This window comes from Rhea americana, unplaced genomic scaffold (genome assembly GCF_003343005.1).
Source record: "Rhea americana isolate MKP2758 unplaced genomic scaffold, rheAme1 scaffold_11, whole genome shotgun sequence".
In the NCBI taxonomy this organism is placed as follows: Eukaryota; Metazoa; Chordata; class Aves; order Rheiformes; family Rheidae; genus Rhea; species Rhea americana.
In genome coordinates, this window is record NW_028185150.1 from 7665152 (window position 1) to 7677630 (window position 12479).

Consider the following 12479-nt stretch of genomic DNA (forward strand, 5'->3'; position numbering starts at 1 on the left):
GTTTCGCCATTTAAACAGAATCTGAGCATGTAACTGTGATTAAGGAAAGGAAAAACCCCACCTGGCAAGCAACCAGTATCARTTCAGCTCTGATGTAGTTTGTTCTTCATTCCTAAAATGTATCTTTCTTTTATTGACAGCCTACATAATGTTCATAATAAAGAAGCATAATATTTAAACTAGCGGATAAGTGGAGGAGACAGTTGAGGGAAGGGGGGAATGACTTTGTTAGGGGCATGCTCTTCCTCTGGGAAATAATTTGAAAATTCATGTTGTTTGGTGTAATCTGATGTGTTCTAGAACTGAAAACTAATTGAATAGTTTTTAAATCTCTGTTTTTAAATGTCTTCTGCGAGAACAGGAAGTTTCACTGATGACTTGATAGCAATCCTAACCTTTTTAGTGTTAAGAGGACTCCCTGAAAACCCTTCCACTGCAGTGGATTAAGTTTCTCATGGATATGTTGATGCTAAAGAGAAATGTGTGTAAATGTTAGCAAAGAACAATCTAATCCAAGCAGTTGATTTTTTCCTAGAGTTCTAGTATTTCTGAGGAAGAAAAGTCAGCTGTAAGTTAAAAAAAAAAATCAAATAAAGAAGTGTAGTGATTAATATTCAAGAAAACAGAATGATCAAAACTCATTCTATTCCCACTTCCAATTAAAAATCCCTTTCCTGAAATTGTGGCAGGGCATTAATTTTTCTTTTTAAATACACAGCTGTGAAATTATAATTTGAATTATTTCTAGATTTAGACCTTCAGCAACAATGACATGTTAAACCTTCTGCTTAGTGATTTGATTCTTCCAGAAGTGGGACCAAATATAGGTGTTAGCAATATGTTTAATTATGTTCCCAGAAGCAAAGCCGATGTTTTTGTGATTATATGCTGGTCATGAAGGATTTAGGTAGGATGGCAATTGAAATTAAAGTGCCAGAAAACACAAGGTTGCTTATCTGAACTGTGGTCTATGATAGTATGGGAAAATGGTAGGTGCTGCAGCAGACTCAGATTTTGTATTATCACTGCAAGAAATACTCTGCACAAGAGTTGTCTTTGCAGCTAGCTCTTGCAGCAGATACTTTGTTCAACGGAGAGCACACTGAAGAGCAGCAGGACTGTTTTTTTAATGCACTTCCTTTAGCCTGGCTCCTCCACTTCATCTGGTTCAGATCAGCAGACAAGATTGAATTCCCAGATAGGCTACATATTAAAGTTTAAATACTCTGACTGAGATTTTCAAAGCCAGTTCAGGGATATTTTTTGCCCAGTTCTCATTAATTTGAATGGGAATTGAATCTCCAGATCTTTTAGGCAGCTTTGCAGATCTCATCCTGTGCGCTAGCTGCAGGCATGTGCTGCTGCCTTGTTAGATGAAAGTTGCTAAGCTGATTTACCTCACTGGAGGATGGGACTTTGTCAAATTAGATCTGTAGATAAACTCTTCTGCTAGACTGAGAGGATTTCTTACAGGAATATTTTACCTTCATTTTCTCTTTATCTGTCTTCTCAGTAATGTTTATTTTGACTTGAAATCCATATCAAACAAGCTCTGGAAGTACAATCGTTATCGCTACATTATGACCTACCATGAGAAGCCATGGCTGCCTCCACCTTTCATCCTCCTGAGCCATGTTGGACTCCTCATCAATCGCATCTTCCACCATCAGCCCCCAAACGAGTTGGATCAAGAGGAAGGTGATGTTGGACTAAGTAAGCAGAGCAAAGCTGGGGACCAATAGGAATAGCTGGTGATGAGTGTTTTGCCATCTTTCCACCATTTTGCAGCTGAGCTCCTCCGAAAAGAGAGGTTGTCTGGGTGGGAGTTGTTCTTATTTTCAAAACTGCATTTAACCTGCCCATCTAAGAGTCCATTTAGGGCAGTGTTTTGTTTTGGYTTTGACTTTCTCTTTGTTACATATTGTGTGTCAGCAATGACACGCTATTAATATAATGAAGAACTTAAAAAGGTTCTGAGTTTTAACCTACATCAACGCCTGGCAGMACCATCATACTCAATCACAGCTATTATCTTGTTTTCAGTGAAGCTGGCCCATGTCTTCCAAATGATGCTGCAGAGCTCTGCTTGTGCAATAGTATCAATACGTCACAACTCTGAGCTGTACTAAAGTGACAGCAACTTTTTCTGTAGCATACAATAATGTTATTTTTAAAGAAAATAAGCTACATTGGAGATATACATTTTTTGTACATTCATCCTGAAAAAATGAACAATTCTTTTTTAATTGCCCAGACTCACAGACCTTTCAGATGACTCTATATTTATTTTTCTGATAATACTCTTGACTTCTTCCCTCTGTGCTCTCCATATCTCATTAAGTTTTCATGATTTTTCTCTGTCTGGATCATAGGTCATCAGCATCTGTGATTTGTGTTGTAAGGGATAGTTTAAGTGAAAACAGCACTGAGTGGAGATGAGACTTCTGCTTTCAATTCCTTTGTTCAGTAATGATAATCATATGTATTAAGTAAACTAGTTAAGGGTGCTTTGAGGTGAGGCACTAGCAGCCCATAAAAGATGCTTCAGCAAACATTACAGTCACTACGTGTTTTGTAGTGTTGCATGTGAGTGGAGAGTCCCCTCCTGATTTTGTGGCATCAGCTGCTGATGTGAAACCTAATATCTGAGGACCCATTTCTGCAACAATTAAGAAAACCTGTTTGTAGATGTATAGGAGCCATGAGGATAGAATCCCATTTAAGCACATGGGCTTCTGAGTGAGCAGAATTAGTAAAAGGAAACTGCTGCTTGCTAGATAGATCTGGGGCTATGCACAAAATAACCCTTTTATGTTAAGCTCTGGGCTGGTGTTAGCCAATGTGCCACGCTTTATAACAGTGAGTATCAACGTTAGAGGTAAGGTCCAGGGCAATCCCCACGTAGTCCCTGGCAGTACTGCATCTTTCTAGGATGTGGTGAGGCAGCAACAGCATTGCAATGCAATGTAATGAGTGCAATTGCATGAGCAATATAAAGCAAAAATCACAGCATAGCTCCAGCCCAGAAGACATCTAGTGACGGCAGATTTGGGGACAGAAGGCAGGAGCCTCCTATCTCCTTGCTGCTGCAGTCCCTCTGTGCACCAGTCCTGCTGTTGTCACCTTAACCCTTCTTACCTTGACACTCCACTGTCCTCTTCCTGGTGATGCCACCTCCCTGTCCTGCTGCTGCCAGCTCTGGCAGCTGTGCTGGGAGCAGCCCTCAGGCACAGTTGTGAGGGGAGTTGTAACCACAAGGTGCTGGGTCGGAGTGGGGGATGAAGACTCAGTGCTGGGGTCTTTCTGGGTGATGGGGCAAGGCAAAGGAATGAAGAGGAGGAAGGGTGATGGCTGTAAGTTTACCTCATACAAAGCTGGGGGACGTTGGTCTGTAGTATTGGACAGCCTCATCCTTTCTTTGGAACGTGCTGCAACATAAGTCCTCAAAGCCTAATGAAAGAGATACACCATCCCTGCTTGGGTTATGGTTCATTCAGGATTTTCTTTGCTGGAGATGAATCCCTAAAGATTTCTGCCATGCTCACAAATGGTTACAGAATTCAAATGTGGGCTGAAGTAATTGATGCTGAGCTGCTTTACTGCTGCTCCTAGACYCAGCTCCTCTCCCATAGCTGGGTACAGCAGCCTTCCTTTGAAGTAGCACTGTTCTTTTTATGTGTGTGCATAGTATAAGTGACTAACTTGGCACAGAGAGTGTCTTACTTGTGAGATACATCAGGCATCAGGAAAGCTAGAAGATTGCTTCACATATCTAGAAAGACAGAAGGCAGCTAGTACCTTGCCTACACTCTTTCTCGGAAAGAGATATTTTCCTCTTCATATGACTTTTCTTTCTTTTTCTATATGCCTACATATTACTTGATAAGTTTCTTCTACTTAAATTTTGGTATGGTGGTAATTAAATGGTTTTAGCAATGAGGATCCAGTGCCACCCAGTGGAAAATCAATGCAAATACTAAGGTAAAATCTTTGAGGCAAGTTCACCAACAGGTTAGATGGGAAAAGAGCCAAGCAGATGATCACATCTCATTCAGCATGCAAGAAGGATCCTGGACAACTGTGCTGTGCTTCACTGGTGTACCATGTGTTGCAGCAGGGTCTTAAAGCTGGTAACAAACATTGGCATGCAGTTTGTCACAGCTACCCCCATAGTAAGTGCAGTGGGAACTCTGGTACACAAAAAGAAAAATAGAAAAGAGCTTGGAAGATGTGCAGCTTGGATCAGATAGGTTGCTAAAGACAAATCCTCTAGAGACTGACTTGGTCTTCTATAGCGTACGCACTTCTTCATACTGACTTACGCTCAACCCATTCTCTCAGATGTCTTATGCTGGCCTTCTAGAAGATCAGTCTCATCATCAGCCTAAGCTATGGTGGTTCTAAACTTTTAAATGAATTCCTTTCATCCCAGTGAAAAGAGCATTTGCTTAATATTTTGTTCATGTGAACATCTGAAGCAGGCAGGTGAGAAGAAGCTCGGTAGCTTTGCCTTCTTGAAAGGATGATAATTGTCATAGGTGAATAGTTGTTAACGAATGTCCTGATCAAATTATAGCAAGATTTCATAGGTAAGTCCTGTAGATCTCTCTCTAAATCTTATGAGCCTTATGCATGTATAACAAAGTACTGGAAAAAGTTAAGGAGAAAATTTATCTACGAGCAGTTATTTAGCTGTGCATTTTCAAGTCTTTAAAAGAATGAGTGAAAATCCAGTGGAGTTTCTGTCAGGGTAGTTTCTTGCCCTGTGTAAGAAAGATAAGATGAAAAACACATTCATGCATACTTGACATGTTTAGTCTTCATACCTAATCTCAAATTCATACAATGAGGTCTGATTCATTTTTGTCAAGGAAGGGTAGGGAAACCTGTTCTGACAGTTTGCTCTTTTTTCGTGGAGGGGTATAAACGGAGGGGCATTTGTTAGCATGCTTAATACCAACAATTACCTCCTTTGTTCAGAGCTGTACCTGAGTGATGAGGAGTTAAAGAAGCTCCATGACTTTGAGGAGCAGTGCGTGGAAAAATATTTTCATGAGAAGAATGAGAGCTTGAGTTCCAGTGATAGCGAAAGGATTCGTGTGACAACAGAAAGGTATGTTTTGTGGCTAATTTGTGTCCTTTGTATGCGTTTGTTGTATAAAGAGGCTTTGATAAGCTAAAACCTTTGAACAGATTATGGCCATTGTGAATATGAGRGGCATTAGCATGCACAGACCCTTATAATGGGGTTGAAATGTAACATATCAATGTGTACAAGTACCCGAAGGGAGGGTGTCAAGGGGACAGGGACAAACTCTTTTAGTTACCCCGTGTGACAGGACAAGAGGCAATGGGCAAAAACTGAACTACAGGAAGTTCTGCCTGAACATGAGGGGGAATTTCTTCCCTGTGAGAGTGACGGAGCACTGGGACAGGTTGCCCAGAGAGGTGGTGGAGTCTCCTYCTCTGGAGATCTTCAAAACCTGCCTGGATGCAACCCTGTCTAACATGCTCTAGGTGACCCTGCTTGAGTGGGGAGGTTGGACTAGATGATCTCCAGAGGTCCCTTCCAACCTCACTGATTCTGTGATTCTATGATATCGGAGCTAATTGAAGGCCTGGCTGGGGAGTGCTGCTGGCAAAACTGGATCTCCAGATGTTTGCATGCAGTACACCAGCAGTTAAAGAGGTGAAGGAGGATGTTACTCAACTTCATTTTTGCAGGCCAGCTGGCACCAAGAAGGTGATGCCAGAATAGAGCATACAATACATTTTTTTATTTAAAGGCTTAGCAGTGCAGGAACACTGTGAGAATGTTTCTTGTGATCAAACGTAACTGCTGTTTGCAGAAATAACCATATAATCATTGCAGAATTAACTACAATGTACTCTTTTGGTTTACAAAATATTGATAAGGCTTTCAACAGAATTTCAAAACTCCCAGTATTAGCCTAATTCAGCTTTCTATTGAAATACATGGTAAAGTTTGATGGAAAGAATTAAGCAAACTGAGCACTATAAAAAGTCTTATTGAATGCAAGTATTGATATTATATAATAACTTAATTCTGCCTAGAGTAGGATAGTCCGTTAATCTTTGCTTRTTCATAGACCTATTTTCTGTGTACCGAAACAAAAAATGTAAACAAAATAATGTCTCCTGTAAAAGAAATGAAATAAAATAAATTGATTTGTTCACAAGCTGCAATGTTGACTGCAGCAGAAAGATTTCATTTAATGGATAGCTATAGATCTTGAAAGAGATTTTTGCTTTTTCTTTTGAGTGCAAAGGTAAAATGTATTTCATAGCAGAGGAAGAATCCCTCTAAAATAAGTTCATTTAAATAAATAAAATATCTTGGAACATGGGTGTTTGATTTTATTCAACCATTGGTTAAATATTACACTGTTTAGTTACTCAATGGCAAAGGAAAGGAACACTTCTGGCCTATTACCTGCAGCTAGCTTATCATTATCTTAATGACAAAGTACCCGAGAGAGTAGCTTCAGGAGATGTGAAGATAATGATTTGATTAAAATGAAATTATTCATTTTTTCCAAGCAGAGAAATTCTCACACTGTTCACTGAGGATCTGAAAAACATTAAAAAGACTCCTCTTGCTGGCAGTTGAATTTTCCTTGAAGATAACTGGTGGCATTGGATGTACAAAATCTATTCAGGAGGCAAAAGAGGTGGTTGGGAAGGCTCTTTTCACAGCAGACTCTAGCATTTGAGAAATGGAAGAGTATCAATAGGCTTGTGTAAGCCTTATCCTTCTCATTCTTGCACAAGAAATGAGAAATACAGAAGGACTCATTTCCAAAGCTGTGTCTTGTTACCCAACGTTTAGTAGTTCTATGACAAGGTGGAGGGATTAGTAGGAAAGTGGTAATTTTTAAGATAGAGGTTCCTAGAGCAAAAAGTCTGTCTATTGAAAAGTCACAAGTTTTTAGCTTGGTAAATCTGACAGATTGATAGAGAGTCTGGATTGGTTTTGTTAAATGTAGATGTTTATGAGAATGGAAGTCATTGTAAAAAAGGTGAAGGACTATTTATAGATTTTTTCAATTATGTTAATGGCTTCTTCATCACCTGGCAAACAGAAATTAAGATTTGTGTTTTGATATTTTATTTTTTCTTTTTCCACCTAGGGTAGAGGAGATGCTTTTGCAGCTGAAAGAAGTACATGAGAAGGTATTTTATATCAAGGAATCTTTAATTTCTCTGGACAGTCAGCTAGGACATTTGCAAGACCTGTCCGCCTTGACTGTGGACATCCTGAAAGTGATTTCAGCTGTAGACACCATGCAGGTGGAAGAAGCCTTGCTGGCTGACAAAAAACATCATGCCTGTAGGAAACTCCCCCACAGCTGGAGCAACGTGCTCTATTCCAAGACTCTGAGCAGTCTGGAGGGTCTGCATGATAAGAAGTACAACTACTACAGCATGCCACCGTCCCTCTTGCGGAGCTTGGTGAGGAGTCAGTGGTCATCAGAGTGCCGAGGTCATGTTTTGAGGACTGAGGATAGGAAAGTGATAGGAGACAGCTCTCGAAAGGTAGAAATAGAAAGTGACACACTCACTTCGGGGGTATCTTCTGAGACTAAGTCGACTCCTAGATATGGACAATTTTTGCTGGTTCCACCTGACCATCAAGGAGGGTCTTTCTCTGAGGATGTCACCTTAAATTTTTCTTTTGCAAGCTCTCCTGACAAATACAGGGAAGGCACATTAGGGGACAAGCTGCAACGCAGCATGGAAGCASAGCAAAATTTGCAGAGGGTCTGCCTCATTGGAAAAGAGCCAGAAGAKTATCGATGGAATCAGAGAGACTTTGTTATTCATTTGCCAAGAGAAAATACTGGTGGTGTAGCAACTGATCATCCTATAGGTCTCCAGCCATTACCAGCTCTCTGTGAGAATGCGACAACCTCCTGTGATGACAGAGAAGAAACTGAAGGTGGTTATGTGAACTGGGGATTCTCTGAAGGTGATGAAAAGGGGGTTTTCAGCCCAAGGAGGGAAGAAGAGAAACCACTGTGCATACATGCCACCTATAATAGTGACTGCAATTGCATAGGTAGTCCTCTCAGGCACGTCCAGATAAAAGAATCACAGTCCTTCTCCTATAACTCCAACAAGTCAAGACACATCAGTGATGTCTCTGAGAAAAAGCTGAAACGCAGCACCTCCATCTGGATCAGCCCACTTTGGAGGGACTGGAGCTTCCGCAGGAGCAAAAGCTTGCAGTCCTGTAAGGAAGAGAAAAGAGAGAAAACCTGCAAGGCCATAGGTGGTAATAATAAAATGTTATACCTCTACCGTATCTTTTATGGAGTAGGCCAAGACATTGCACAAATTTCTCATTTATTATGTATTAGTATGCATTAGCTGCAGTTGAGGGTAGTAGCAGGGAATCCAGAGCTGCTCCTTTGCTTTCCTTGCAATGGGTCTCGTTGCTGTAGGSTGGCTGGTGTCTAAGCAATATGTTGTATGTCAGGGCACAATAGCAGTCCAAGCCTGATTCTCCCCTTCTGGCATGTGCCCTGTGGATGTAACACAGCTGGGGTGACGAATGGACTGTGTTGGCTCTGAGGGAATCTCCCACAYCAGGAAAGCAATCCTAGCGTTACAGGAACTGGAAGAAGGATACCGTTAAAGGTACATCAGCATTATCATAGGTCGGATGGATGAATACAGAATCAAGAGGTAGATATTTTCAAAATATGTCAAAAAAAAAAAAAGAGCCATCAATTACAAAATTTGTTTACAAGAGCTAAAATATAGCAGACTGCAGTTTTAAGTATAAATAGTATGAGCTAACCGCTTAYATTTGTTGTTTTATATCTTGTGATGGTGAACATCTTTGCACTGAACTTCATGAATTTCATGAATATTAGATCTGGCTATCAAAAGTCATTCTTGCTTGCTTTGGAGATCTGCCAGCTCTCAGTCTTATCAATTCTTCTCTTTGTAAACAAAATCTCTGTAGCTTAATCATGTTTTTTTGACCACTTCACACAGACTCCTCATTATCTAGTGAGCTACAACACAGTGGGGTAACAAAAGCAAAACAACGAAACAGAGACAGAAAGTCTCCAAGGGAAAAGAAGAAGCAAAAACTCCTTCAAGTGCCGGTATGTGTAGATGCAAGAGAACCACATAAACCATCGTTGTCTTTTTAGCTCATGAGAGCAGTTTTGTAGTGTGGGACAAAATTAAAGSTTAAATGAAAATACATACATTTCAAAATACTGTACGCAAATTGGAGAGTCTTTTTTTCTGTGGCTTTGGTTCCATTTCCCTTTTGGCTGAGTGCTTGGGCATCCGGTTATGAACCTGATGAAGTCCACTGGCTTTGCTAGGTGGTAGACCAAGCTTGTTACASGCTTTACACATGAAAGAATCTGCTCTCACACTTTGCTGAGAGAAGGATTTGGGAATGCTTTATACAGTCTGGGAGCAGTGAGCTTGACCCCAGCTTCRTGCATGCAGCAGTGAAGAGACAAGCTGTGTTGTTTTCTGTCTATGAGGGTATGGCAATCTTTTCTCTGAATCCAAGAGATTTAAGTGGCAGATAGTGTGTTGATTCTCTCTCTCTCTCTACGTGTGTGTGCGTGTGTGTGTGTGGGGGGTATGTGTGTGTATGGAGCTAGTCTTATATCAGTATGTGTGTGCACATATATAAAAGGTTGTTAATCAGCTGGAAACAATTACCCCTGTTAATGAGGTGAAAGCTGAAGGTGGATTGGTTTACATATGATGTTCAGGTCAGCAGCTGAGCTGAGTCTTGATCTTTGAGACCTGCTTCTTGCATAAAGTGTTCCAGGGGACTTCAGAGTTTATTTTGGAAAGCTGTAGGGTCAGATTTTTCACTGGTAGTGTTTTCAAGACAAAAGCAATGTGCCTTCTGCCACTTGTAACAAAAACGGGAAAATCTATTTCTCAGTTGGGAGTCGTCTCGGTCGTTGACATTTTAGTGATACTTGAAGGGCCGTGTCTTAGTGTGGCTGTCAGAGGACCTGCAGAAGTGCTAGTCAGCCTGAAAATCGCGTGCCGTTTTGTCTGTGTCTTGCCAGGTGATTACAGTGGATGATTGTCCTCAGAGCGCCCAAGTGAGTTCAGAGCCTGCAGAGACCAACGTCTGGAGTGAAGAAGAGAAACACAGCAAGAACTGGCTCACTGTGTCTAATTTCAACCAGCTAAGTATGTGATACTTCGCAGCCGGCAAAATTTGAGACAGCCTTAAAAAGAAAAGCAGTAAATAAAAATTCTCAAAGTGTCATCCACCACTTTCATCACATGGCATAGTTTGTACATTCTCATACAGCTAGACGTTGACATGCACAGCTTGAACATCTGTTCTGGCCATTGCAGAGGCAAAATGGATATAGGTGGGGTGGAAGTTCAGTTACATCTTGCTGTGAGTGTTGTCTAGAGCACTAATCCTCCAGAGTAAGTGGGAAGAAAGGAGTATGATATCCTTGTCTTCTCTCCTGAGGTTTCTTCTAAAGCAGTATCCTGACTGACTGCAAAAATAGTCTCTTGCAAATTTTTAAGGATGCTTAAACTTGCAGGTAATGCTGCAATACTGTACCTATTGGCCAATCCTCTGCATGCTTTATTTGTTCCTCAGAAATACATCCTGCAAGGGCAAGAAATTAATTTTGCATTGTTTCTTAGGAATGAATAGCAAATGACCTTCCTATTCTTCTTTAGTAATTCTCTAGCTATTCTATTTTGAGAAATCCTTGCGTATGTCATCTTACCTCTCAGCTTTGTTACGACACAGCTCACTGGCTTCACTCTGCAAGCTGCTAGGAGAAGCTCCRGGGACTGCTGTGACTCAGTATGGTATGGTCCAACAAGGACAGGGCTCCCCTGCAATCTGCTGACAGAGAATGGAAACAGTTTGTTTTAACCTTATGAAATACTGTTATTGCATTTATAGCCCATTACTCATTTGCTAGGGCAGTATGGTGTATAGGTGTTTATTTTATAGTGCTAAAGAAGTGTTCATTTTACAGCAACAGAGTTGTTCATTTACACAATGGATATCACTGATACCTGTTCTTTTGGCTAGGTTTGGAACGTCTTAATTACATGCACCAAAAAATGAAAAATCAAGAAGTTAATAGGCATACTATACCAGTGTGTGATTACCTGAGGCATTCTCGAGAGGTAAGAGTTAAAGATATACATCCTAGACCATAGCTACACGGCAGTGTAGATCTCCTGCCCTCCATGGAGCTGCTGTTTTTTTGTCACAAAATACTTCTTAATACAYGAGAAACTATGTTATATACTGGGATGGCACATGTGTGCTAGTAAATGAATAGTGTAACAGCTGTTAGCAGTCTATGAAGATTAATAAAGTGGGATATTAAATTATTGAATCACGAAGTGGGTTTGGACATGACTAGGCTGGTCCAAAAACCGAGGATGTGTTAGTAATTCACTATGCGTTGGAGTGAGTACATAGCTTGGTCTTGAACCTATATGCAGGATCAGTTAGAGAAGTGAAGTAACTTTTGGAAAGTTAGCTATATAGCTCTTAATCTATAAGACAGAGATAGTTATTTCTTGTAAAGTGTAAGTTAAATATTGGTAATAATTGCAAAGCTTAGTTCTTGTAACCTCTGGCTTAAAAAGACCGTATCTTACCAGAATTAATTTGCAGCTCCATATCATAAAGGCCCTCTGCCTGTGTAAATCAACATAGGTTCATTGACTTTGATGGAGCTAGACCAATTTATGTTTGCTGAAGATCTAAAGAGTGTGGGCAAAAAGCTGGCTTGCAGAAACTTCTATCTCTTTTTAAATGGCGTAGCTAATGGAAGAAAATGTATCTTTCACCACATAGCATAGGGGTATCTCAGAGGTATGAAAGGAAATTAACACAGAATAAATTGAGAAAAGGAACTGTGAAATAATCCTTTCCTCCTTCTTTTCAGCAACACTCTTTCTTGCCTGTTTTACTCATACTGCTCTTGATTATTGAAAGCATGTGTTTTAAAAGCCTAACTTCCTTTTCACTGTAAATATTGTGAGTTTTTTTTTTTTTGTTTTTTTGTTTTTTAAGAAATGAAGATAAGCCAGATATTTGCGGTTCTGATGTTCTGAGTGCTGTAGAATTTTAATCCCAAACACTAGCGAGCAGAGCTTGAATCTAAATTTTAAAAATGGCAGTTTCTTGTATTAGAGAGGAGAGAGGGAGAAATCTAAATATTTCTTCTGAATGTATTTTTTCTGTTAAGTCAAAACCTGGAGACTAAATAAATCTTTTAAATATGAAACACAGGGTCAGACAAACAAAATAAAGGTAAAGCTGTGTGAAAGGGCTAATTTGATGCTTCAAAGTTCAGATTAAAATTGCTCAGGTAAAACTCAAGGGTGGGATTTTTGAGTCCTGAGAAAAGTCCTAGTGACTGCAGTGAGATCAGAATTAGGCAAACACTAGTTACTTCCAGAATACCAAC

At 40.2% G+C, this 12479-nt stretch overlaps 1 protein-coding gene across 1 annotated transcript in view; it reads left to right on the forward strand.

Annotated features, from left to right (window-relative positions):
* The window catches only part of TRPM6 (transient receptor potential cation channel subfamily M member 6), a 68604-nt gene that overhangs the window by 35269 nt on the left and 20856 nt on the right, over positions 1-12479 (forward strand). Inside the window, exons 24-29 of the mRNA XM_085312294.1 lie at positions 1514-1713; positions 4981-5113; positions 7152-8293; positions 9025-9137; positions 10080-10206; positions 11084-11181. Of these exons, the coding sequence (XP_085168420.1) occupies positions 1514-1713; positions 4981-5113; positions 7152-8293; positions 9025-9137; positions 10080-10206; positions 11084-11181 (1813 nt within the window). The remainder of the gene's footprint in view (positions 1-1513; positions 1714-4980; positions 5114-7151; positions 8294-9024; positions 9138-10079; positions 10207-11083; positions 11182-12479) is intronic.